This window comes from Oncorhynchus tshawytscha, linkage group LG14 (genome assembly GCF_018296145.1).
Source record: "Oncorhynchus tshawytscha isolate Ot180627B linkage group LG14, Otsh_v2.0, whole genome shotgun sequence".
Classification (NCBI taxonomy): domain Eukaryota; kingdom Metazoa; phylum Chordata; class Actinopteri; order Salmoniformes; family Salmonidae; genus Oncorhynchus; species Oncorhynchus tshawytscha.
Window position 1 is genome coordinate 29,880,908 of NC_056442.1, and position 27,942 is coordinate 29,908,849.

Sequence of the window (27,942 nt, forward strand, 5' to 3'; positions counted from 1 at the left end):
TGAACAACGTCTATTTGCGCCCCTACTGGATGGAAATTACAAATGTAATGGCTGTGCTCAATGCAATGGCACTTATAAATGTAGATCCTTCAAACACCCACAAACAGGGAAATCGATCCCAATCAAAGGTGTTATTACGTGCTCCACTAAGGCAGTTATTTATCTTATAACTTGTCCTTGTGGTAAAAATGATGTAGGTAAAACAAAGCGCAAATTAAAAGTACGTATCTCAGAGCATCGTAGCACCATTAGGTGTAAAAACTTTACTTATCCAGTTGCGGCCCACTTCTTGGAGGCAGGCCACTCGATTTTGTCTCTGCGTTATATTGGCATCGAACATGTCACCCTCCCTAGGAGAGGGGTGACCTTGATAATTTATTGTTAAAACGAGAGGCTGCCTGGATCTTTAACTTAAAGACCCTTGCGCCCTTCGGTCTCAACGTAGAGCCATTCTTGTGATTATTGTGACGTTGACATTGTAATTGTTTGTAAGCTTGTGTAGTCAAATTAATCTATGATCGTATGCTATCCATTTGTTGTTTTTATGCTGTTCTTTGTATGACATTTTAATATTTCATAATTAACCAATGATATTAGGCCACTCTTGGCCATGATTACAGACTCCTGTGTCTTTTGACACTACATAAACGAGTCATCCTGCAGTGTTTGTGATTATACCCTTTTTGGGTATATATACATTTTTGCATCTGAGCTCCTAGAGTGTGCGGCTCTCTTTTATTTTCAAGGCTTGTGTCACTGGGGAGCTCTCGGCTGTGCTTCCCTTTGTAGTCTGTAATAGTTTGCAAGCCCTGCCACATCCGACGAACGTCAGAGTCAGCATAGTACAATTCGATCTTGTATTGACGCTTTGCCTGTTTGATGGTTCGTCGGAGGGCATAGCGGGATTTCTTATAAGCTTCTCGGTTGGGGTATGTACGTACAGTCACTGTGTTTACAACATCATCAATGCATTTATTGACGAAGCCAGTGACTGATGTGGTGTACTCCTCAATGCCATCGGAAGAACCCCGGAACATATAGTCTCTGCTAGCAAAATTGTCCTGTAGCTTAGCATCTGTTTCATCTGACCATTTTTTAAATTAACCGAGTCACTGGTGCTTCCTGCTTTAATTTTTGCTTGTAAGCAGGAATCAGGAGGATAGAATTATGGTCAGATTTGCCAAATGGAGGGTGAGGGAGAGCTTTATACATGTCTCTGTGTGTGGAGTAAAGGTGGTCTAGAGTTTTTTTCCCTGTGTTTGCACACTTAACATGCTGGTAGAGATTTGGTAAAACAAATGTAAGTTTCCCTGCATTAACCTGCTGAGTGTAGGGGGCAGTATTTTGATGTTTGGATAAAAAACGTACCCAAATGAATTCTCAGGCCCAGAATTTAGAATATGCATATAATTGTTAGATTAGGATAGAAAACACTCTAAAGTTTCCAAAACTGTCAAAATATTGTCTGTGAGTATAACAGAACTGATATTGCAGGCGAAAACCTGAGGAAAATCCAACCCGGAAGTGCTGTTTTTCCTGAAAGCTCTCTGTTCCATTGCCTGCCTTCGCTCCATTTAAAGAGATATCAACGAACCAGATTCATTTTCCTATGGGTTCCACATGTTGTGAACAGTCTTTAGACATATTTTCAGGCTTTTATTTTGAAAAATGAGCGAGAAAGATCACATCGCGTCATTGGATGGCTGGGTGCCAGCAGCGTTTTGAATGCGCAACAGCTTGGAGCAGACATTTTCTCTCTCTCTCCTATTGAAGAAGCTACAGTCCGGGTGAAATATTATCGATTATATATTGTAAAAACAACCTGGTGGTGTCAGGAAAATAACCTTACACTCAACATCAACAAAACAAAGGAGATGGTCGTGGACTTCAGGAAATAGCAGAGGGAGCACCCCCGATCTACTTCGACGGGACACCAGTGGAGAAGGTGGAACATGTTAAGTTCCTCTGCGTACACATCACCGACAAACTGAAATGGTCCATCCACACAGACAGTTTGGCGAAGAAGGCGCAACCTCAGGAGGCTGAAGAAATTTGGCCTGTCATCTAAACCCCTCACAGACCTTTATAGATGCACAATTAAGAGCATCCTGTCGGCCTGCATCACCGCCTGGTTCGGCAACTGCACTGCCCAGAACCGCAGGGCTCTCCAGAGGGTGGTGCGGTCTGCACAATGTATAACTGGGGGCAAACTATCTGCCCTCCAGGACACCTACAGCACCCAATGTCACATGAATGCCAAAAAGATCATCAAGGACAACAACCACCCAAGCCACTGCCTGTTCACCCAGCTATCATCCAGAAGGCAAAGTCGGTACAGGTGCTTCAAAGCTGGGACCGAGAGACTGAAAAACAGATTCTATCTCAAGGACATCAGACAGTTAAATAGCCGTCACTAGCACAGAGAGGCTGCAGCCTACATACACAGACTTGAAATCATTGGCCACTTTAATAAACGGAACACTAGTCACTTTAATAATGTCACTTTAATCATGTTTACATATCTTGCATTACTCATCTCAGATGTGTATACTGTATTCTGTACTATCTACTGTATCTCAGTCTATGCCACTCTGACATTGCTTGTCCATATATTTATATATTCTTAATTCCAGTATATTACTTACATTTGTGTGTATTAGGCATTTGTTGTGAAATTGTTAGATGTTACTTGTTAGATATTGCTGCACTGTTGGAGCTAGAAACACAAGCATTTCACTACACCCTCAATAACATCTGATAAACACGTGTATGTGACAAATCAAATGTGAGTTGATAAACATTCACCATTGGAACTACATGTTGAGTTTTTGACGAGCAAGTAGCAACTCATTTTATTCTATTCACTCAGTCTATTTATTAACAAACCCAAACATCTGCCAGCAGAAAATACATTTTCGCCCTAATATTGAAAAATGTAGAAAACCAGAAACGTTTTAAAACAGAGGCTTGGGGGTCACCTTATTTAATTGGTTAATTATAAAATATCAGATACCTAAAATGACAACACTAGGTGAAAATAAATGATAAAAGATACAATTTCTTAAATCATTTTGCCAAATATACAATATATTTGTACAGTCTAAAGAAGCAAAAAGAAGCAGCAACACACAATTAATTATTACCAAAAAAATAACAATCAGATTATGTTTTAGGTCAAAGCCTCAATACCTTTTTACAAGCCTGCCTGATTTTAGCCATCCTAATGCCATACATAATAGGATTAAAAAGTGGTGGACATATTAGAAAATAAACCAATAAAATAGTGCGAAGTATAGGTGGAAGATGTGCAGTATCATATCTGCCTTGCAGAATCACAAACAACCAGCCAGAGGAGAAGTTCAGCAAAGAGGCTATATGTGGTGTACAGGTGTTAAATGCTTTCTGTTTCGTCTCTTTAGAAGACTTTAAACATATTTGTAGAATTCTTACATATGAGTATATGGTAGGACATATAGTACAGGAAAAAGAGAGCGCAGTGCCTACAAGACCCCATATGTTATTCAGCGTAGTATTTGAACAGGCAAGCTTGACGACTGAGTAGTTGTCACAATACAGTCTGTCTAGAACGTTACCACAAAATTGCAGTCGCAAACTCAGGGAGATAATGATGGCATTGAGGAAAAAAGAATACAACCAGGACAGCAGAATTAAGCCCAAAACTATTTTAGGTGTCATAATATTGTTATACTGTAGAGGATAACAAATAGAGATGTACCTGTCATAGGACATAACTGATAAATTGCTAAATTCCGTTAAACCGTATGTGTACAACACATAAATCTGGAGATAACAATAAAGAAGGGAAATATCTTGTGTGTCAGACAGCAAGTAAAACATGAGAGCAGGAAACAAACCAGTGCTTCCATACAACTGATTAACAAACAAAGCACATAGAAACAGATACATGGGTTCATGAAGGCTTCTTTCAATGCAGATAACTCCAATAAGTAAAGCATTGGCAAGAATGATGACAAAATATAAAACAGTTACTACAGCAAAGTAGCAATACTTCATTTGTCCGATATCACCGTATGCAGCAAGCCTAAAGACCTTAAAGTGAGTAGAGTTTTCCATGGTCCTGGTAGATGGTAAAGGTGTGCTGTCAAATTTAGATGAAGAGTAGATAATCCTCTATAGTACTGTAGCTTAAATATAAATTGAAACAATGAAATCACAAGGACCAGACAACCTAAATGGAACATTCATTGACCTGTTCTTCTTACTGTGATAGATTTTCCCACATCTATACTCACCAATATAGATGCTTTTTCATTCTCCTGATAACATAATTCATAGCCTAAATCAAGATACTTTGTATCTTGCACTCGTATTACTTATTACATTAAATTCTAAATAAATTGATTACATCTAAAGTATGCCAAGTCCTACATTTATACCAACCATTTCTAATCCATGTTGAACTGCTTAAACTCAGCTCCTCACTTGATTATTATACTTGTGGGGGGGGAGTGTGACATGGTGTGATATGCAAATAAGCACCAATACCTGGGGAAAATTTTATATTTTCAGAGACAAGGAAACCATATTGAGAGAACAGATACAATTTTGTAACACAGGCCTTCCAAGGGGTTCAAATCCTTTCTTAAATTCTATCGAAATACAACAATTCATAGAGAATAGTATATTAAACAGGGCATGTCTAGCTGGTATAGAGTCAATTTGCGGGGGACCGATTTGTCGAGGTAATTGAGGTAAAATGTACATGTAGGTAGAGTTACATTGACTATGCGTAGATAATAAACAGAGAGTAGCAGCAGCGTAAAAGAGGGGTCTGGGTAGCCCTTTGATTAGCTGTTCAGGAGTATTATGGCTTGGAGGTAGAAGCAGTGAAGAAGCCTTTTGGACCTAGACTTGGCGCTCCGGTACTACTTGTTGTGTGGTAGCAGAGAGAACAGTCTATGACTAGGGTGGCTGGAGTCTTTGACAATTTTTAGGCCTTCCTCTGACACCGCCTGGTATAGAGGTCCTCGATGGCAGGAAGCTTGGCCCAAATGATGTACTGGGCCGTACACACTACCCTTTGTAGTGCCTTGCGGTCGGAGGCTGAGAGAACAGTCTATGACTAGGGTGGCTGGAGTCTTTGACAATTTTTAGGGCCTTTCTCTGACACCGCCTGGTATAGAGGTCCTCGATGGCAGGAAGCTTGGCCCAAGTGATGTACTGGGCCAGACCCATTACCCTTTGTAGTGCCTTGCGGGTGGAGGCCAAGCAGTTGTCATAACAGGCAGTGATGTAACCAGTCAGGATGCTCTCGATGGTGCAGTTGTAGATCCTTTTGAGGATCTGAGGACACATGCCAAATCTTTTCAGTCTCCTGAGGGGGAATAGGTTTTGTCGTGCCCTCTTCACAGGTGTCTTGGTGTGCTAGGACCATGTTACTTATTGGTGATGTGGACACCAAGGGACTTGAAGCTCTCAACCTTCACCACTACAGCCCTGTCGATGAGAATGGGGGCATGTTCGGTCCTCCTTTTCTTGTAGTCCACAATCATCATCTCCTTTGTCTTGATCACGTTGAGGGAGAGGTTGTTGTCCTGGCACCACACGGCCAGGTCGCTAACCTCCTACCTATAGGCTGCTTCATCGTTGTCGGTGATCAGGCCTACTACCGTCATGGGCAGACTTGAGGACGGTGTTGGAGTCATTCCTGACTGTGCAGTCATGAGTGAACAGGGAGTACAGGAAGTGACTGAGAAAGCACCCCTGAGGGTTCCCGTGTTGAGGATCAGAGTGGCGGATGTGTTGTTACCTACCCTTAACACCTGGGGGCGGTCCGTCAGGAAGATCCAGTTGCAGAGGGAAGTGTTTAGTCCCATAGTCCTTAGCTTAGTGATGAGCTTTGAGGGCACTATGGTGTTGAACGTTGAGCTGTTGTCAATGAACAGCATTCTTACATAGGTGTTCCTTTTGTCCAGATGGGAAAGGGCAGTGTGGAGTGCAATAGAGATTATATAATCTGTGTATCTGTTAGGGTGGTATAAAAATTGGAGTGGGTCTAGGGTTTCTGGGATAATGGTGTTGTTGTGAGGCATGACCAGCCTTTCAAAGCATTTCATGGCTACAGACATGAGTACTACAGGTCGGTAGTCATTTAGGCAGGTTAGCTTAGTGTTCTTTTGCACAGGGACTATGGTCGTCTGCTTGAGACATGTTGGTATTACAGACTCAGACAGGGAGGTTGAAAATGTCAGTGTAGACACTTGCCAGTTGGTCAGCGTATGCTCAGAGTACACGTCCTGGTAATTCATCTGGCCCTACTGCCCTGTGAATGTGGACCTGTTTAAAGGTCTTACTCACATCGGCTGTGGAGAACATGATCACACAGTCGTCCAGAACAGCAGATGCTCTCATGCATGTTTCAATGCTACTTGCCTCAAAGCGAGCATAGAAGTAATTGAGCTGGTCTGGTAGGCTCGTGTCACAGCGCTCCAGGACAAGTTGTCTACAGAAATAAAGGAACTTAAAATCAAGAAATTCAACCAAGACAAAAAAGACAAGGCCGATGGTAAAGTCTACTTCTGGAGAAACCCTGACAAAAGAGGTCCTGCTCCCTCTCTCCGTGACAGACGCAGGAGGGATGCCGCTTACTTCGATCCAGCCTTGTCTGGTCAACGCTTTACAATCAGCGCCTCATCGGCTTCCAGTGGTAGTTTTTTAGTCAACGAGAGACTGGACGGACGGAAAGGCGGAAGTGGCTAAAGGCACGCGCATCGACGAGATGCCGCATCCGACCGGGTAAGAAGAAATGTCTATCAGAGGCAGAGGAGACTGTTCACATGGTCCCAGAACTCACAGGACTGAGTGTCTTTAATTTATCAAGCAAGATATTGAGCCCTGCCCATGTCTCTTTGCTTAATAAAGGGTTATCTTTTGTGCCTACAACCCAGTGCAACGATTTTGATGTTAAGGTAGACATGTTTAAGTTTTTTAGAAATATCCGTTTAAGGGAATACTTTAGCTCCAGTAATTCTGATACTTCTATTGAACCAGTAGGTTGCTCTCCTGCACATACTCCGACTCCTTTTTGAAGCAAGAGTTATTTTATACCTCCAGCCAATCGCAATCACTCTATCGAGACATATTGCAGACTTGTGGAAAATTATGTTGGACATCTCCTTAAGAATAAACAGGGGTCCAAATCTTTCCATAATTTACCTAAGGATGAAACACAAGCTTTGCTTGATTTACAATCCAATACGTCAGTCCTTATTCGTCCTGCTGATAAGGGTGGGTCGGTTGTACTCATGGATAGGACAGTTTATGTACATGAGTGTCATAGACAGCTGCTTGACAACACCTTATACAAGAAACTCAGAAGTGACCCCACTTCCCAATTTCAGAATACTATCTTTACTGTCCTAGATGGGTATTTAAGTTCTGGTCTCTTGATCCTCTCCCTGAGAATACCTTGTTAGTTACTTTTGATGTTGTGTCGATATACACAAATATTCCACACGAGGGCGGTATTGAAGCTATGGAACATTTTCTTCTGCAACGTGACCCTAATGAACAGTGGCTGAAATAGTACTCACGCATAACTAGTTCATGTTTCTAAATTATTTCTTTATTCAGACGAAAGGTACTGCTATGGGATCCCCCATGGATCCTAACTATGCTAATTTGTATGTGGGTTACATGGAGAAACAGTCTATTTTCAATCCTCTCAAAAAATGTGTTCTTGCTTCACATTATTTGGAAACGGTATATTGATGATATTTTTGTTCTATGGAGGGGTGATGCAAAAGAGCTCCAGGCATTCCATGCTTTTCTAAACTCCTGTTCTGAGCATTTGAGATTTACTATGCAATCTGACACATGTCAAATCAGTTTTCTTGATCTTCTGATCTTGTGTGAAGATAATGTTCTATACACTGATCTTTACAGGAAGCCTACTGATCGTGACAGTTTGTTGAGGGCTGATAGTTGTCACCCACTTCCCTTGAAAAGTAGTTTGCCCTACAGCCAATTCTGTCGAATCAAAAGAATTTGCAAAAAACAATCAGATTTCGACAGAAATATGGCTGAGACGCAAAGAAAGTTCAAGGAGAGGGGCTACAAGAATGATCAGATTAATATTACCATTGAGAAAATTCAAAACAAAACGAGACATGACCTTTTTCAAGGTCAGTCTCGCAAAAAGACGCATTCTTGCGTTCTAACTACCCGCTATTCAAAGTGCTCTGAACAAATTAAGGGAATTGTTCACAAACATTGGCACATCCTAAAATCCGATGATAGTCTCAGTAATGTGTTTTCGGACCTTCCCTTGGTCGTATTCTCGCAGGGCAGAAATCTCAGAGACCAATTGGTACACTCTGATTTACCACCCCAAGATTTTCCTGAACAACGTCTATTTGCGCCCCTACTGGATGGAAATTACAAATGTAATGGCTGTGCTCAATGCAATGGCACTTATAAATGTAGATCCTTCAAACACCCACAAACAGGGAAATCGATCCCAATCAAAGGTGTTATTACGTGCTCCACTAAGGCAGTTATTTATCTTATAACTTGTCCTTGTGGTAAAAATTATGTAGGTAAAACAAAGCGCGAATTAAAAGTACGTATCTCAGAGCATCGTAGCACCATTAGGTGTAAAAACTTTACTTATCCAGTTGCGGCCCACTTCTTGGAGGCAGGCCACTCGATTTTGTCTCTGCGTTATATTGGCATCGAACATGTCACCCTCCCTAGGAGAGGGGTGACCTTGATAATTTATTGTTAAAACGAGAGGCTGCCTGGATCTTTAATTTAAAGACCCTTGCGCCCTTCGGTCTCAACGTAGACTTTGATCTGAAGCCATTCTTGTGATTATTGTGACTTTGCCATTGTAATTGTTTGTAAGCTTGTGTAGTCAAATTAATCTATGATCGTATGCTATCCATTTGTTGTTTGAATGATGTTCTTTGTATGACATTTTAATATTTGATAATTAACCAATGATATTAGGCCACTCTTGGCCATGTTTACAGACTCCTGTGTCTTTTGACACTACATAAACGAGTCATCCTGCAGTGTTTGTGATTATACCGTGATGAAGACAGCTTGGCTGTCGAAACATTTTTTCATCTGAGCTCCTAGAGTGTGCGGCTCTCTTTTATTTTCAAGGCTCATGTCACTGGGTAGCTCTCGGCTGTGCTTCCCTTTGTAGTCTGTAATAGTTTGCAAGCCCTGCCACATCCGACGAACGTCAGAGTCAGCATAGTATGATTCGATCTTGTATTGATGCTTTGCCTGTTTGATGGTTCGTCGGAGGGCATAGCGGGATTTCTTATAAGCTTCTGGGTTAGAGTCCCCCTCCTTGAAAGCTGCCGCTCTACCGTTTAGCTCAGTGCGGATGTTGCCTGTAATCCATGGCTTCTGGTTGGGGTATGTACGTACAGTCACTGTGGGGACAATGTCATCAATGCATTTATTGACGAAGCCAGTGACTGATGTGGTGTACTCCTCAATGCCATCGGAAGAATCCCGGAACATATAGTCTCTGCTAGCAAAATTGTCCTGTAGCTTAGCATCTGTTTCATCTGACCATTTTTTTTATTGACCGAGTCATTGGTGCTTCCTGCTTTAATTTTTGATTGTAAGCAGGAATCAGGAGGATAGAATTATGGTCAGATTTGCCAAATGGAGGGTGAGTGAGAGCTTTATACATGTCTCTGTGTATGGAGTAAAGGTGGTCTAGAGTTTTTTTCCCTGTGTTTGCACACTTAACATGCTGGTAGAGATTTGGTTAAACAGATTTAAGTTTCCCTGCATTAACCTGCTGAGTGTAGGGGGCAGTATTTTGATGAGTGGATAAAAAACGTACCCAAATGAAACTGCCTATTTCTCAGGCCCAGAATCTAGAATATGCATATACTTGTTAGATTAGGATAGAAAAAACTCTAAAGTTTCCAAAACTGTCAAAATATTGTCTGTGAGTATAACAGAACTGATATTGCAGGTGAAAACCTGAGGAAAATCCAACCCGGAAGTGCTGTTTTTCCTGAAAGCTCTCTGTTCCATTGCCTGCCTTCGCTCCATTTAAAGAGATATCAACCAACCAGATTCATTTTCCTATGGGTTCCACATGTTGTGAACAGTCTTTAGACATAGTTTCAGGCTTTTATTTTGAAAAATGAGCGAGAAAGATCACATCGCGTCATTGGATGGCTGGGTGCCAGCAGCGTTTTGAATGCGCAACAGCTTGGAGCAGACATTTTCTCTCTCCTATTGAAGAAGCTACAGTCCGGGTGAAATATTATCGATTATATATTGTAAAAACAACCTAAGGATTGATTATAAAAAACATTTGACATGTTTCTACGAACTGGAATTTTCGTCTGCCCCATCGTGACCGCTCGAACGTGTGGATTTCTGAACAAAAACATCCGAAGATCATCAAAGGTAAGTGATTCATTTTATTGCTTTTCTGACTTTCGTGACCAATCTACTTGGCTGCTAGCTGTTTGTAATGTTTTGTTTGCTGAGAGAGATGTCCTTACATAAACACTTGGTATGCTTTCGCCGAAAATCGTTTTTGAAATCTGACACGCAAGGTGGATTAACAAGCTAAACTGTGTAACTGTGTTTTGCTATATTGCACTTGTGATTTTATGAAAATGTAATATTTTTAGTTGTTGGCGCTCTGAAATTCAGAGGATGTTGATGAAAATGATCCCGCTAACGGGATGGGTGCATCAAGAAGTTAAAGTCCCCAGCCACAAGAAGTGGCAGCATCGGTCTGTGGTGGTATGTAGACAGCTACGAAAAATAGAAATGAAAACTCTCTAGGTAGATAGTGTGGTCTACAGCTTATCATGAGATATTCTACCTCAGGCAAACAAAACCTTGATACTTCCTTAGATATTGTGCACCAGCTGTTGTTTACAAATATACATAGACCGCCACCCCTTGTCTTACCAGAGGCTGCTGTTCTATCCTGCCGATACAGTGTAAAACCCACCAGCTGTATGTTCTTCATGTCGTCGTTCAGCCACGACTCGGTGAAACATAAGATATTACAGCTTTTAATGTCCTGTTGGTAGTTTAATCTTGCTCATAGGGCACCGATTATATTTTTCAAGGATTGCACGTTGTCCAATAGGATGAATGGTAGTAGGGGTTTATTCGCTCGCCTACAAATTCTCAGAAGGCAACCCGACCTCCGCCCCCATTTTTCTCAGAAAGCAAATGACGAGGATTTGGGCCTGTTCCCGGGAAAGCAGTATATCCTTCATGTGGGACTCGTTAAAGGAAAAAGTTTCTTCCAACTCGTGGTGAGTAATCACTGTTCTGATGTACAGATGTTATTTTCGGTCATTAGAGCCAATAGCAGGAACGGTATGTACAAAATAAGTTTAAAAAAAAGTTCAAAACAACGCAAGAAAAAACAAACAAAATATCACCGTTGGTTAGGAGCACTTAAAATGTCAGCCATCCTCTCCCCTGCCATTCTTCTCCGGCATCTCTTCAACAATGAAGGCCTGATTCTCGCAGTCTCCTCTGAACAGTTGATGTTGAAATGTGTCTGTTACTTGAACTCTGTGAAGCATTTATTTGGGCTGAAATTTCTGAGGCTGGTAACTCTAATGAACTTATCTTCTGCAGTAGCGGTAACTCTTGGGCTTCCTTTCCGTTGGCAGTCAAAATGAGAATCAGTTTAATTATAGCGCTTGATGGTTTTTTTCCACAGCACTTGAATAAACTTTCAAAGTTCTTGAAATTTTTCGGATTGACTGACCTTCATATCTTAAACTAATGATGGACTGACGTTTCTCTTCGCTTATTTGAGCTGTTCTTGCCATAATATGGACTTGGTCTTTAATCAAATAGGGTAATCTTCTGTATACCACCCCTACCTTGTCACAACTGATTGGCTCAAATGCATTAAGAAGGAAAGACATTTCACAAATGAACTTTTAACAAGGCACACCTGTTAATTGACATGCATTCCAGGTGACTACCTCATGAATCTGGTTGAGAGAATGCCACATGTGTGCAAAGCTGTTTTCAAAGAAAACGGTGGCTACTTAGAAGAATCTCAAATATAAAATATATTCTGATTTGTTTAACACTTTTTTTGGGTACTACATGATTCCATATGTATTGTTTCATAGTTTTGATGTCTTCACAATTATTCTACAATGTAGAAAATAGTACAAATAAAGAAAAACCCTGGAATGAGTAGGTGTGTCCAAGCTTTTGACAGGAACTGTATTTTTAATAATTAGGCTTTATCAGACCGGCCCAGTAATTAGGGCAAATGCCAGATGGGTCATTCCTTTAGCTCAGTGGCCAGTCTAAAAAGTTGCAAGCGTAGAGATAGATGGAGGACTCACGTGGCCAAAAGTCACTAGAGTAGTAACTGGGTGGGACTTCATATGGTTTAAGGAAGGATCACATAATTCCATAAAGGGCACAATGAGGGATCAGCTAATGAATTATACTTGTGAGCAAACATTCCATAACTGCTGGTGTCAGTAAATCGCCAACATTGGCTTCATACCTGTTCAAACAACACTCTCTAGGTGGCAGTATGCACCCTTCAAGTATGTTTGAAAACTCATAGAAGTAGTAGAAGAAAATGGACTACTTCAAAATGGAGATGGCCTCAATGGAACTTCCAGTGATCTTACAGACTCCATATAGAGACCCACAGTGGAGGTGTCATAATACCCATAAAACCAAGCCATCAAACAGAGAAATGGTTCCAATTGTTTCAAAAAATCCCCTATGGAACCATTTCCCTATTTGACTGCCAGGTTTCATGGGTATTATGTGGTACTCTATTGGGACAGACTGAGGTGTCTTTAGATTAAGTGTAGCTGAGTGGGGGATTGGGCTGATCTTCCTCATTGTGCATGAAGCTCTTTCAAAAATGCATTGAAATTATTTTAATTGGCAAGAAAAATGCAAATGTTTGATCAAGAAAATGGATTCATCCTTAATATTTTACAGGAAATGATTTGTGTTTTTCACTTGTAATTCACATTTCTTCAGAATATCTGCTAGATCCGTCATGTCTAGAAGAATACTTTCTTGCCCATTTGTGGAAACAGAACTTATTGTATCCTTTTATCCTTTTACTTTGTCCCCAACCCCCCTGAAACACACGTACATGTCCACTGACATGCTAAAAGAACATTGGTCTTCTAGCAGCATCACTCATTTGACTTTAGAACAGTAAAATACATTTAAAGGAAATTCATAAGAATTCACAGAAATGAAATGCAATACAAAGGAGAAACAAGAGATTAGGTTGATGATCAAAACAAATGTATAAGCATTCAGTTCTGGCAGATGATCCTGTCAGACCTGGGATTCAAACCATCAACCCTACCCTGCTGCTGTAATATCTAAAATCATAATTGGTGCCTGTTTAGGTTCAGATTTTCGATGAGGAAAATCAAGAGTTCGGAAAGATTTTTCTTCTTATAATTTTTGTAATACATGTCCTGATCTTCTTGGTCCTAATACCATATATGATAGGGTGTACCAGTGGTGGGGAAAAGAATGAACTGTACTGATATTAATACATTAACCTCTGTGCCTGTTGTAAACAACAGAAAAAAGGATGGCTTGCAGAGAAGTTGTTGAATATGTTCTAGTGAGGAGTACACGCATTAAAAGTCTTCGTTCGTGACTCCTTTGAGGCTTTCAAGCAAACAATATCTTTACATGAGAGCACAACTAACACCAAAGGTAAAACCACTAGACACTATATGATACATATACCATACAGGTTGATCAGCGCACTTTCAACACGAGAGTGTTTAACAACTGCTTAGTCATCACAAAAAGTTGTTGTACCTGCACAAAGGGAGCCTTGAAGTGATACACATTTGAAAAGATTTATGGGAAAAAGTATACCAAGGCTAACAACATATTCACTTTAGAAGGAGTCATAATGCTATGATATTGAAATGGCCTAAAAATGGAGACATACCTGTCATAAGCCATTACTGCTAGAATAAGGTAAGCAAACGTTACATATATATTGCAGAAATGTTTATGTACGGTGGGCCAAGAGACCAGAGCTAAGAGACCAGGGCCAAGAGACCAGAAGAGGCATAACGGGTTGGGGTGTAGGGTCATCCCAAGGATCCCACTTAGCATCTATTTGAGCACAGCTTGAAGGTAGGGAGGGCCACTCCCCTTGATGCTCTATAGTTATGCAGTTAACTAGCTAATATGACACAACATTCTGTTACAATACATTATAAACTTGACAATAATATTTGGGCTACAGAGAAATTATTCCAAAATGACACATATCTATACCGTCAATAATAGCAATTATAAGTAATAAAACACATAATTAAAAGTGACAAAAAAATTACAACCAGGTTATGTTTTAAGGTAACTGCCTAGTAACTTTTTACAAGCCTGCCTGATATTAACCATCCTAATGCCATACATAATAGGATTGAAAAGTGGTGGACATATTGGAAAATAAACTAATAAAATAGTGCGAAGTATAGGTGGAAGATCTGCAGTTTCATATCTGCCTTGTAGAATCAAAAATAAACAACCAAATAAGAAGTTCAGCAAAGAGGCTATATGTGGCATACAGGTGTTAAATGCTTTCTGTTTCGTCTCTTTTGAAGACTTTAAACATATTTGTAGAATTTTTACATATGAGTATATGGTAGGACATATAGTACAAGAAAAAGAAAGCGCAGTGCCAACAAGACCCCATATGTTATTCAGCGTAGTATTTGAACAGGCAAGCTTGACGACTGAGTAGTTGTCACAATACACTCTGTCTAGAACGTTACCACAAAATTGCAGTCGCAAACTCAGGGAGATAACGATGCCATTGAGGAAAAAAGAATACACCCAGGGCAGTAGAATAAAGCCACAAATGGTTTTAGGTGTCATAATATTGTTATACTGTAGAGGATAACAAATAGAGATGTACCTGTCATAGGACATAACAGATAAATTACTAAATTCTGTTATAGCATATGTGTACAACACATAAATCTGGAGATAACAATAAAGAAGGGAAATATCATGTGTGTCAGACAGCAAGTAAAACATGAGAGCAGGAAACAAACCAGTGCTCCCATACAACTGATTAACAAACAAAGCACATAGAAACACATACATGGGTTCATGAAGGCTTCTTTCAATGTAGATAACTCCAATAAGTAAAGCATTGGCAAGAATGATGACAAAATATATTACAGTCACTACAGCAAAGTAGAAATATTTCAATTGTCCGATATCACCGTATGCAGCAAGCCTAAAGACCTCGTAGTGAGTAGAGTTTTCCATTGTCCTGGGAGTTGGTAAAGATATGCTGTCAATGTTTGAAGAAGAGGAGCAAATCCTCTATAGTACTGTAACTTCAATATAAGTTAAAACAATGAAATCACAAGGACCAGACGACCTAAATTGATAACATTGACCTGTTCATGTTATCGTGATAAATTTTCCCATTGCTGTACTCACCAATGTAGATGGCTTTTCATTCTCCAGATAACACAATTCATAACCTAAATCAAACAATATTATACTTTCTATCCTGTACTCATTATTTATAGCATTAAAATGCTAAATATATTGATAAAATTCATGTACTGTTTAGACAGCTCATTTCTAATCCATGATGAACTCCTGAAACTCAGCTCTTCACTTGATTCTTATATTTGTGAGGTGAAAAAAAAAGTGCCTGACATGGTGTGATATGCAAATAGTCCCCAATACCTGGGGAAAATTTGATATTCTCTGTCAAGGAAAACATATAGAGAAAAACAGATACCATTTAGTAACACAGGCCCTCCATGGGGCCGGTAGCCTAGTGGTTAAGAGCTTAGGGCCAGTAACGGAAAGGTTACTGGTTTTAATCCCTCAACCAGTTAGGTGAAAATCTGTTGATGTGCCCTTCAGCAAGGCACTTAATCCTAATTGCTCACTCTGGATAGGAGCGTCTGCTAAATGACTTAAATTGTCTAGAAATACAGTAATTCATAAAGAATAGTATATTAAACAGGGCATGTCTAGCCGATGTGAAATGGCTAGCTAGTGTGCGTTTCACACTCATGTTCAATCGGAGACGTTACCCTCTCTGAGACCAAGAAGTAGTTGTTTCCCTTGCTCTGCAAGGGCTGTGGCTTTTGTTAAAACAATGTAGCCTGGTACTCTACACTGTAGAAGTATGTGACATAATTTTCACATTTTAGTCATTTAGCAGACACTCTTATCCAGAGTAATCAGGATTAAGTGCTCAAGGGAACATCAACAGATTTCTCACCTAGTTGGCTCAGGGATTCAAACCAGCAACCTTTTGGTTACTGGCCCGATGCTCTTGACCGCTAGGTTACCTACCACCCCATCACCAATGGACCGGGCAGGCTACACTCTCTAACATTTTAGCAGGAGTTTGTTTGCTGTGTATTGTGCACCATGTACAATAAATAAATAGTTCCGTGAAACCAATCCAAGTCTCTGACAAAGGGACGGTTTCCTGGACCCAGAGTCTACTCCTGAACTAAACCACACTGTCAATGGAGTTCCTCAATTGAGAATATATTTTATTCTAGCACCAGTCTTAATCTGGGTCCTGTATTCCAGCCCTTAGTCTTGTTCCCAACTGCTGTTAGGAGCCAGGTCCTGGGGGCATGGAGCAGTTTGGCATTGCTGGAACCGAGGGTGCGTGGAGGTTCATGACATTTAGAGCCTCGTAAACAAGGAGAATTTTAAACAAATTTCTTTGAGGGACAGGTAGCCAATGGAGATCAGCAAGTGAATAAAAGGTATGACAATATTTCACAAATTAGCAAATGTTTTACATGTCTGATTTTCATCAACCTCACCCCCATTCATTATTACACTAAACTAAGTACACAAAACAAAAATATAAACGCAACATGTAGTGTTGGTCCCATGTTTCATTAGCTGAAATATGATCACATTTGACATGATCACTTCGAACTGAAATTTCATTATTTCATACCTGGGATATGAACTCACAACCTCTGGATTTCAAGGTGTATAGATTTTTTTTTTTGCTTTCTGAGTTGCTTTCTGAAGCTTTCATGTTCATTACTTATAATACATCTCTGCACTCTGCACTGTTATTTTAGTTATCAGTGTAATGGGTGTGTGTTGGTGGCAGGGAAGTCAGGCGCAGGAGAATGAAATTGGTTGTTTAATAAAAGTTAACAAAACACACAAAAAATATATATATATATATATATATAAAAATAATCAAAGTGGGTACAAAACCCGTCGCGCACCAACACATAACTTGCACAAACATACAATCAAACAATGTTTCCCCTCACAAGGACATGAGGGGAAACAGAGGGTTAAATACACAACATGGGATTGGAACCAGGTGTGATGGAAGACAAGACAAAACCAATGGAAAATGGATCAGTGATGGCTAGAAGATCGGTGACGTCGACCACCGAACATCGCTCGAACAAGGAGAGGGGCCGACTTCGGCGGAAGTCGTGACAGTACCCCCAGCCGCGCGTCGACACCGACCTCGGGGACGACCCGGAGGACAAGGCGTAGGGTGATCCGGATGGAGACGGTGGAACTCTCGCAGCATAGAGGGATCCAACACGTCCTCCACCGAAACCCAGCATCAGGTTTCGGGTCGAGAGCCAGACCCGGTCCCCCGGGGCGAACGCCGGGGCCTCACTGCGGTGGTGGTCTGCGCCAACTTTCTGGCGCAGCACGGTGCAGCACGGCATGCTCATGTTGGACAACGGCGGCATCCCATGTCTCCTCCGCGCACCGGAACCAGTCATCCACCGCAGGAGCCTCGATCTGACTCTGATGCCAAGGAGCCAGAACTGGCTGATACGCCAATACACACTGGAAGGGAGAGAGGTTAGTTGAGGAGTGGCGGAGCGAGTTCTGGGCCATCTCTGCCCAGGGCACGAATGCTGCCCACTTTCCCGGCTGGTCCTGGCAATAAGACCTCAGAAACCTACCCACAATCTGGTTAACTTTCTCCACCTGCCCGTTATTCTCGGGGTGAAAACCTGAGGTAAGGCTGACCGAGACCCCCAGACGTTCCATGAATGCCCTCCAGACCCTCGACATGAACTGGGGACCCCGATCAGACACTAAATCCTCAGGCACCCCGTAGTGCCTGAAGAGGTGAGTAAACAGGGCCTCCGCAATCTGTAGGGCCATAGGGAGACCAGGCAAAGTGAGGAGACAACAGGACTTAGAAAAATGATCCACAACGACCAGGATTGTGGTGTTACCCTGTGAAGGTAGAAGATTGGTTATGAAATCCACCGACAGGTGCGACCACGGCCGTTGTGGAACGGGTAAGGGTTGTAGCTTACCTCTGGGCAGGTGCCTAGGAGCCTTACACTGGGCGCACACCGAGCAGGAGGAAACATAAACCCTCACATCCTTAGCCAAAGTGGGCCACCAGTTCTTCCCACTAAGACAGCGCACCGTCCGGCCGATCCCAGGATGAGCAGATGAGGGTGACTTGTGGGCCCAATAGAACAGCCAGTCGCAGACGGAATGTACATACGCCCAGCTGGAGACTGAGGGGGAGCAGGCTCTGCACGTGACGCCTGCTCAATGTCCGGGTCCAGCTCCCACACTACCGGCGCCACCAAGCAAGAGGCGGGGAGTATGGGAGTGGGATCCATGGGCCGCTCCTCTGTGTCATACAACCGGGACAATGCGTCTGCCTTAACATTCTGGGAGCCTGGTCTGTAAGAAAGGGTAAACACAAAACGGGTGAAAAACATGGCCCACCTTGCCTGGTGAGGGTTCAGTCTCCTCGCCGCCTAGATGTACTCCAGATTGCGGTGGTCAGTTCAGATGAGAAAAGGGTGTCTAGTCCCCTCAAGCCAATGTCTCCACATCTTCAAGGCCTTGACGACAGCCAACAACTCCCGGTTCCCCACGTCATAGTTTTGCTCCAACGGGCTGAGCTTCTTTGAGAAGAAGGCACAAGGGTGGAGCTTCGGTGGCGTACCCGAGCGCTGAGAGAGCACAGCTCCTATCCCAGCCTCGGACGCGTCCACCTCCACTATGAACGCCAAAGAGGGATCCGGATGGGCCAGCACAGGAGCCGAGGTTAACAAAGCCCTCAGGTGACTAAAATCCCTGTCCGCCTCAGCTGTCCACTGCAAGTGCACCGGGCCCCCCTTCAGCACTGAAGTAATGAGAGCTGCTACCTGACCAAAACCCTGGATAAACCTCCGGTAGTAGTTGGCAAATCCTAAGAATCGCTGCACCTCCTTTACCGTGGTGGGAGTCGGCCAATTACGCACGGCTGCAATGCGGTCACTCTCCATCTCCAACCCTGGCGTGGAAATGCGATACGCATCTCCACCCCTGATGTGGAAGCGGTCACCTGCCGCTCTACCCTCGGGTGGGTGGTCGAAGATTGCCCGGAAACGGTGATGAATTCCTCAAACTGGTCCAACGCCGCATCTCCCTCTCTCCATATGGCGTTGGCCCACTCCAGGCCTTTCCCGGTGAGGTACGAGACGAGGCCGGACACCCTCTCACGGTCCGATGGAGCTAGGTGGACTGTGGCCAGATAGAAGTTTAATTGAAGGAGGAACCCCTGGCAGTTGGCATCACTCCCGTCGTACTCCCGTGGCAAGGAGAGACAGATGCCACTGGGTTCAAGCGGGAAAGGTGCGCTCAGTGGAGACCCCGGTTGTGCTGGTGGAGGCGCTAGAAGAACTCCCTGTCTCTCCCAGCGGTCCATTGTCTGGACAACACGGTCCATGGCGGCACCAAGATGGTAAAGTATTACTGCATGCTCCTGGACACGCTCCTCCACCTCTATGGCCGGGGTACCTTCTCCGGCTGACTCCATAGAAGGTTTGGTGATTCTGTAATGGGTGCGTGTTGGTGGCAGGGAAGTCAGGCGCAGGAGAACGAACTTGGTATAAACGGAGTCGTTTAATAAAGGTTAACAAAACCATTAAAAAATATATATACAGTGGGCAAAAAAGTATTTAGTCAGCCACCAATTGTGCAAGTTCTCTCACTTAAAAAGATGAGAGAGGCCTGTAATTTTCATCATAGGTACACTTCACCTACGACAGACAAAATTAGAAAAAAAATCCAGAAAATCACATTGTAGGATTTTTTATGAATTTATTTGCAAATTATGGTGGAAAATAAGTATTTGGTCAATAACAAAAGTTTATCTCAATACTTTGTTATATACCCTTTGTTGGCAATGACAGAGGTCAAACGTTTTCTGTAAGTCTTCACAAGGTTTTCACACACTGTTGCTGGTATTTTGGCCCATTCCTCCATGCAGATCACCTCTAGAGCAGTGATGTTTTGGGGCTGTTGTTGGGCAACACAGACTTTCAACTCCCTCCAAAGATGTTCTATGGGGTTGAGATCTGGAGACTGGCTAGGCCACTCCAAGACCTTGAAATGCTTCTTACGAAGCCACTCCTTCGTTGCCCGGGCGGTGTGTTTGGGATCATTGTCATGCTGAAAGACCCAGCCACGTTTCATCTTCAATATCCTTGCTGATGGAAGGAGGTTTTCACTCAAGATCTCACAATACATGGCCCCATTCATTCTTTCCTTTACACGGATCAGTCGTCCTGGTCCCTTTGCAGAAAAACAGCCCCAAAGCATGATGATTCCACCCCCATGCTTCACAGTAGGTATGGTGTTCTTTAGTTGCAACTCAGCATTCTTTGTCCTCCAAACACGACGAGTTGAGTTTTTACCAAAAAGTTATATTTTGGTTTCATCTGACCATATGACATTCTCCCAATCTTCTTCTGGATCATCCAAATGCTCTCTAGCAAACTTCAGACGGGCCTGGACATGTACTGGCTTAAGCAGGGGGACACGTCTGGCACTGCAGGATTTGAGTCCCTGGCGGTGTAGTGTGTTACTGATGGTAGGCTTTGTTACTTTGGTCCCAGCTCTCTGCAGGTCATTCACTAGGTCCCCCGTGTGGTTCTGGGATTTTTGCTCACCATTCTTGTGATGATTTTGACCCCACGGGGTGAGATCTTGCATTATTAGTGGTCTTGTATGTCTTCCATTTCCTAATAATTGCTCCCACAGTTGATTTATTCAAACCAAGCTGCTTACCTATTGCAGATTCAGTCTTCCCAGCCTGGTGCAGGTCTACAATTTTGTTTCTGGTGTCCTTTGACAGCTCTTTGGTTTTGGCCATAGTGGAGTTTGGAGTGTGACTGTTTGAGGTTGTGGACAGGTGTCTTTTATACTGATAACAACTTCAAACAGGTGCCATTAATACAGGTAACGAGTGGGGGACAGAGGAGCCTCTTAACGAAGAAGTTACAGGTCTGTGAGAGCCAGAAATCTTGCTTGTTTGTAGGTGACCAAATACTTATTTTCAACCATAATTTGTAAATAAATTCATTAAAAATCCTACAATGTGATTTTCTGGATTTTTTTTTCTCATTTTGTCTGTCATAGTTGAAGTGTACCTATGATGAAAATTACAGGCCTCTCTCATATTTTTAAGTGGGAGAACATGCACAATTGGTGGCTGACTGAATACTGTATATAAAAATTAAGTGGGTACAAAACCTGTCGCGCAACCAACACATAACTTGCACAAACATACAATCACCGACAAGGACATGAGGGGAAACAGAGGGTTAAATACACAACATGTAATTGATGGGATTGGAACAAGGTGTAATGGAAGACAAAACCAATGGAAAATGAAAAATGGATCGGTGACGTCGACCGCCGAACACTGCTCGAACAAGGAGAGGGGCCAACTTCGGAGGAAGTTAATCAGTTAATCTGACTATTCTCTCATCATTGAGTTAATTTACTTATGTCAGCTATTTGAGTTTGGGTTTTCAGTATAGTTGTCTGTTTTAAGTACTCCTGAATCACTATGATAAGTATAATAGTTTTTCTTGGGTGTATTTTTAACAGACCTGACATTTACTTTGAAGTGCAAAATGTAGGAACACAAGTGAAATCAGTCATTGACATAGACAAGGTGGCATAGCATGAAGATCGGAATGTTGTGAGTTCAAATCCCAGGTGAGGACATGTTTGAATAATACTTACTGTATAAATGAACATGCACAATGTAATCATGTATGTCAAATATGTGTGTTGAAAACAGTGTATGGTAAAATCACTGTGTATGGGGGGGAAGTTCGTAACATTGTCAAAAGACAAATGGCTGTGACTGGACCAGTGGTTTGACTTGATGGGCTTGGCAACAGTAACAAGTGATGTGTAATGAAACTAGGATATACATGCCCTGGGTAAACATGGATAACATTTCTTTGCTACCATCACGTGACGTCCCCGGGAAAAAATGGGAACGAGACAAAACATCCTGAGAAACCATGACACAATGTCCTAATGTCACAATGTCCTAGTTTGAACTGTGACTATCGGACCAAGGCCTTCAGAGGGAACAAAAATATTTCAATAGCCTACGTTGAATCAAACTTTAAAAATCTAGAAATTAACAGACAACATAACATCACTTAAGGGCTGAAATCTGAAGGGAATGGCCAGCAGAGGTAGGTGGGATGGGATGAGAGAAACCAAGAGTTGGAATCTGGAACTGGAGATGAGTGAGAGTGAAGTTGCTGAGTGAGTGGTAAAATGATGGTAAAAATATAAAACTAAATAAAGACACTAAAAAGGAAGGTTGTTGGTTGGGAGCGAAGGGTGCTGAACCGGTGGCCATGAGGTTGCTGGTTCAGTTCCCCGAGTTAACTGGCAGGGGGATTTGTCGATGTGTCCCTGAGCTGGGCACTTGACCGTGGTCGCTCTGGAAGGGAGCATCTGCTAGATGACTAAAATGTCATGCAAATGTTGAGCAGCTTCACTGCAGGTGGATTGTATATTTTAAAAGTCAATAAAAATACAGAAAATGAAAACACCTGCTGCTGCAGCAGCCGTCGCCAGTGTCACATTAGTACAACACACACTAGCAACTAGCGTGGTGAGATTACAGCTTGCTCTTGCCACTGATTCTTTGCTCTTGCACTCTCAGTAGTGATGTGCCTAGATACATCACTTGTTTCTTTTTACATGGTTCCACCCATTGCAGGTCAAAATTATGTTGATCCATTCCACAATCCTGCTCTAATACAGTTGAATGGCAGGGAAAGGGGATACCAAGTCAGTTGCACAACTTTCCACCTTATCGGCTTGAATCAGCGACCTTTCGGTTACCGGCCCAATGCTCTTAACCTCTAGGCTACCTGCCACCCAGCTTCTGAAGACCTAGGCAATGGCTGGCTGAGCTAGCTCGATTTTTTTTTTTTACACAGAGACCAACAAAGAAAAATCCTGATTGGATATTTTCACTTCACTATTAACCCTGTTCTTTCCAAACGGAACTAAACAAACTGAAGAGATGCAATCAAAAAGATCATTAAAATTATCGAAAAAATGAAATCGAAATTTAAACAAAATCTAAGTAATCGGGGAAGCCCCCGGGATAAAGCGGGAACTAAAACCTCCAGGTGACGATGACACAACGTCCTGACCACTTCACGCAACCATTTGTTGATGTTCAGGGAACGTCCTACTGACACATTTTTGCCAGCAGGATATCATTTTTCAGCCCAATTCTGAAAACTGTAGAAAACCAGAACTTTCCTAGAAGAGAGCCTTGAGGAACACCATACTTAATTGGTGAATTATAAAGATCAGATACCTAATATGACATAAAACATTCTCAGTGACAATATATGACAAACTTTATGATTTTTTAAATTATCTTTGGGCCACATATTTGTATAGTCAATTATAGCAACTTAAGAAAAACATAATTCAATATTACAAAAATAAACAATCATGTTATGTTTTGGGGTTAAGGCCTCGCACCTGCCTGATATTAACCATCCTAACGCCATACATAAAAGGATTGAAAAGTGGTGGACATACCAGAAAATAAACTAATACAATAGTGTGAAGTATAGCTGGAAGATCTGCAGTTTCATATCTGCTTTGTAGAATCACAAATAACCTGCCAAATAAGAAGTTCAGCATAGAGGCTATATGTGGTGTACAGGTGTTAAATGCTTTCTGTTTTGTCTCTTTAAAAGACTTAACATATTTAGAGAAAATAGCTAAAGAAGGCACAGTTACAAGAACCCATATTACATTTTTGTGTAATATTTGAACAGGCAAGTAGTTGTCACAATACACTCTGTCTATAACATTACCACAAAATTGCAATCGCAATCTCGGGGAGATAATGATGGCGTTGATGAAAAAAGAAAACACCAAGGACAGGCCATATCAATGGACTTTTTCCTGGACCCAGATTAAGTATAGTCCTGGACTAAAATGCACTTTCATGGAGAATCCGTCCATTGTTCTTGTTTCCAACCACTGGCAGGTATCTTGGTATTGTTGAGGGAGTACCTTGTTAGCTTCAGTCTGAATGAGGGAGGCAACACAATAGTCTGAGGAGATGTCATCGTTGGTAGCCTGGCCCCAGATCTATTTGTGCTATCATTCCAATTCCTTGTCATGTATGGAATGACAAGGGGTGGAATGTTAGCACAAACAGACCGGAACCCAGGCTATATACGTATTAGGGCACTATAGTTTTTCCTGACCATATGATCTAACTAGGGAAAACAGGGAATAACGCAGGACCCTGAGTCCTAGCTATAGTCTAAAACCTAGGCCCAGAGCCTTTCCTGCTTAGGTAACAATTAGGACCGTTATTGACACTCTGGGCTTCCCTAGGCCTACAGTACACTTTCAGAGCCTATCAACCCAGAGGCGATGACAGAAGCTGTGTGTCCCAAATGGCTATATAGTGCACTACCTTTGACCAGAGGCCTCTGATCAATATAGGGAATAGGGAATATATAGAGAGAACAGAGTACAATTTGGGATGCAATCAAGACCAGCCGTTCCTCTCCTTGAGCCCCTCAGGTCTCTACAGGTTAATAGCTGCATTAATTGGTTCCTAGGGAACAAGGCAATATAGTGGACTAATGAACTGGCACCTAATGACTCGATAAACATGTTTATTATGCTCTTGTTATTGGCTTCTGCTGTCCCCATGGTAAAGTATAGATGGAGTAAAACAAATTACTGGTGTTTCACACAATTTTCATTGACAGAACTCCAAAACTTTTGACAGCTTTTTACAGGATGGATAGAGTACATGACAAATGTGTTTCATACATGCAATCCATCATCATTACCCTTGCTGTTTTCTTTTATTCTGTGGGTCAAACATATTTTACAGTAACCCTGGAAAAACAAGATGGGTATGTGGTTGTCCCACCTAGCTATCTTAAGGTGAATGCACTAACTGTAAGTTGCTATGGACACAAGCATCTGCTAAATGACATAAATGTAAATCTGGTCCTCCAATTTATAAATAAAACAAAATACAGTATATACAATATATTTATCATTATGAATGAATTATCTGGATTTTGTGAGGACAGAATAAGCTATCCAAATTAGGCAACATGTTACTCTTGTGTCCCAGGTAGTTGCCTTTCTGGTATGACGAATACCAAAGCTAGTCATCTGTCAGATAGCTGGCACACATATATCATGTTACATTGAACAGTTGGCCCTCAGAAAACATGACATGCATCCAGATCTCAGACAGAATACAGTTGGTTTTCATGCTACAGTATTTCCCTTAATTTCTCTCTCAAAATGTCAAACAATCCCCAAGCTTGTTTGTACTGTACAGGGCCTATTTTCTGTTAGGATGGATGTAATGGTGCCAGGTGGGCTATAAGGTGGGTTTACCTTTTCCACATTTACTGTACATCAGTTTATCCGCTGTTACATACTTAGACACAGCTGTCAACATAAGTAAGAATTCAAAGTAATGAACTTCTGTTTTTTTGGGTTATGTAATAATATTAATGTATTACATTTTTTAGGTGCTTTTCATTACACAAGAATAATCTCAAAGTGCATCAAATAAAATATAAACAAAAAAAGCGTACAAAATATATATATAGAACCAAACCTTGAAAGCAACCATCAAAATCTAGAAGGAAGAGAAGGCTCGTAGAGATGAGTCATAAGGACTACTTTGAAGGCCCCAACAGTCTGAGCAGCCTTGCGATTGTCAGGAAGTGAGTCCCAAAGGCATGGTGCTTGGGAGCAAAAGAAACTGTCCTCTGTTGTGGGTATCCAGGTCCTGGTGGCATGGAGCTGTTTGGCGTGGCTTTAACTTAATGGAGGTTCATAGGGGGACAGTAGGCCTGACAGGCAGACGAGTCCGATTCCATTTTTTTATAAAGTGAATAAAAGGTAAATGACAATATTTCACAAATTAGCAAATGTTTTACATGTCTGATTTTCACCATCCTCACCCCCATTCATTATGGTAACTATAAGTAACAAAACACACAAGTCAACCTCTCAAAAATCTAACAATCAGGACAGAAAAGGTCACACTAATGTTTAGCTTATGTTTTAGGGTACAGACCTACAGGTAGTATGTATTTACAAGCCTGTCTGATTTTAGTCATCCTAACGCCATACACAACAGGATTAAAAAGTGGCTGGCACATCAGAAAGTACACTGATAAAATAGTGTGAAGTACAGTTGGAACATTTCTCATAGGGCTATCAAATCTACTCTGGAGCAGATTTAAGAAACAGCCGAAAGAGAAGTTGAGCAGCGAGGCCAGATGAGGAGTACAGGTGCTGAAAGCTTTCTGTCTGGTCTCAATGGAAGATTTCAAACAAATTGTCAGAATTTTAATATAAGAAAACAAAATAGTAATTAAAGGGATGGCGACAGACAAAACAACACCGTAGAGTCCATAGATGTTATTAACTGTTGTGTCTGAAGTTGAACAAGCAAGTTTCACCAGCAGGTAGTTGTCACAGTACACTTTGTCTATAACGTTCCCACACAATTTCAAACGAATAGTTAAAGACAGTGTTATGATGAATTTTACAAAAGAGTACAACCATATTACACAAACTAAAATACACACCCTGTTGGGTGTCATGACAACATTATACTGTAGTGGATAACATATAGCAAGGTACCTGTCATAGGACATGACTGCTAAATTGCTGAATTCAATAGATCCATATGTGTATATACTAAACATCTGTAGGTAACAGTACACAGTGGAAACTGAATGGGCATCTGAAACCAAATGAATCATAAGAGCAGGAAACAAAGCAGTGCTCCCATACAACTCATTCACAAACAAACTGCACAGAAACAGATACATGGGTTCATGAAGGCTTCTCTCCATACATATAACCATGATAAGCACAATGTTCGCAAAGACTATGGAGATGTATAACACAGTTAATATAATCAAATAGAAGTACTTTAAGTGTCCACTGTCACTATATCCAGCTAGCATAAATGATGTGAATTGTGTTGAGTTTTCCATTTTCCTAATAGTACATTGAAATATTTGTAGATATATTTGGTTCACAAGACAAGGGTAGCAGTGTCTATCAGGTGAAACTATCAAGCTCTTATTGATGTCTCATAAATCCTTAATGCCACGGTATTCCTCTTCAAAGTGTTATATCCCATAGGCATTCCCATGGAAAAACATTGTTACCTGTGGCTGCAATGGACATTGAGTAGTCTATACAGCAAACTTCATTCATGCCTAGTGTAGTTCAATAATATCAATATATTGAATAACAAATACAATTGAAGCAATGTCTCAGCTTACCAGCCTTTACTTTACTGTTACACTGACAAACACTCCAATCATAGTGTGTGAATCAAACAGGAGGCAAGTCGTGCAGACCCATAGGGTGGTAAAACCCCCTTGCATAAGTCATATATGCATCTCCCCACCAGAGACCATGGATCAATCCCTGTGTCCACCTATCTCACTCTTTCTCCCACTTGCCTGTCTCCCCCTCTGATGTCCTTACTGTTTGAATTATAAAAAGTTTTTAAAAAATATCTAAAACAACAAAACAGGATTTAAGTCTAAAAAAGGA

The 27,942-nt window shown here is 41.6% G+C and overlaps 3 protein-coding genes and 1 pseudogene across 3 annotated transcripts; all 4 read right to left on the minus strand.

Annotated features, from left to right (window-relative positions):
• Positions 1 to 2,734: 2,734 nt before the first annotated feature.
• Positions 2,735 to 4,411, minus strand: LOC121839193 (olfactory receptor 11A1-like). Its single transcript, XM_042296606.1, has one exon. The coding sequence runs from the start codon at positions 4,093 to 4,095 to the stop codon at positions 3,175 to 3,177; it is 921 nt and encodes a 306-aa protein (XP_042152540.1). The 5' UTR covers positions 4,096 to 4,411; the 3' UTR covers positions 2,735 to 3,174.
• Positions 4,412 to 13,409: 8,998 nt separating this feature from the next.
• Positions 13,410 to 14,139, minus strand: LOC112267396 (annotated as a pseudogene).
• Positions 14,140 to 14,370: 231 nt separating this feature from the next.
• Positions 14,371 to 15,303, minus strand: LOC112267395 (olfactory receptor 11A1-like). The gene has a single exon (XM_024445669.1). It carries the CDS (start codon positions 15,301 to 15,303, stop codon positions 14,371 to 14,373), a length of 933 nt encoding a protein of 310 aa, XP_024301437.1.
• An 11,026-nt stretch (positions 15,304 to 26,329) lies between these two features.
• On the minus strand, positions 26,330 to 27,485 carry LOC112267565 (olfactory receptor 11A1-like). Its single transcript, XM_024445778.1, has one exon. The coding sequence runs from the start codon at positions 27,369 to 27,371 to the stop codon at positions 26,421 to 26,423; it is 951 nt and encodes a 316-aa protein (XP_024301546.1). The 5' UTR covers positions 27,372 to 27,485; the 3' UTR covers positions 26,330 to 26,420.
• Positions 27,486 to 27,942: the final 457 nt, after the last annotated feature.

Coding starts and splice junctions, on each gene's coding strand:
- LOC121839193 (XM_042296606.1), bottom strand. CDS start 4,095: ATGGAAAACTCTACTCACTTTAAGGTCTTTAGGCTTGCTGCATACGGT.
- LOC112267395 (XM_024445669.1), bottom strand. CDS start 15,303: ATGGAAAACTCTACTCACTACGAGGTCTTTAGGCTTGCTGCATACGGT.
- LOC112267565 (XM_024445778.1), bottom strand. CDS start 27,371: ATGGAAAACTCAACACAATTCACATCATTTATGCTAGCTGGATATAGT.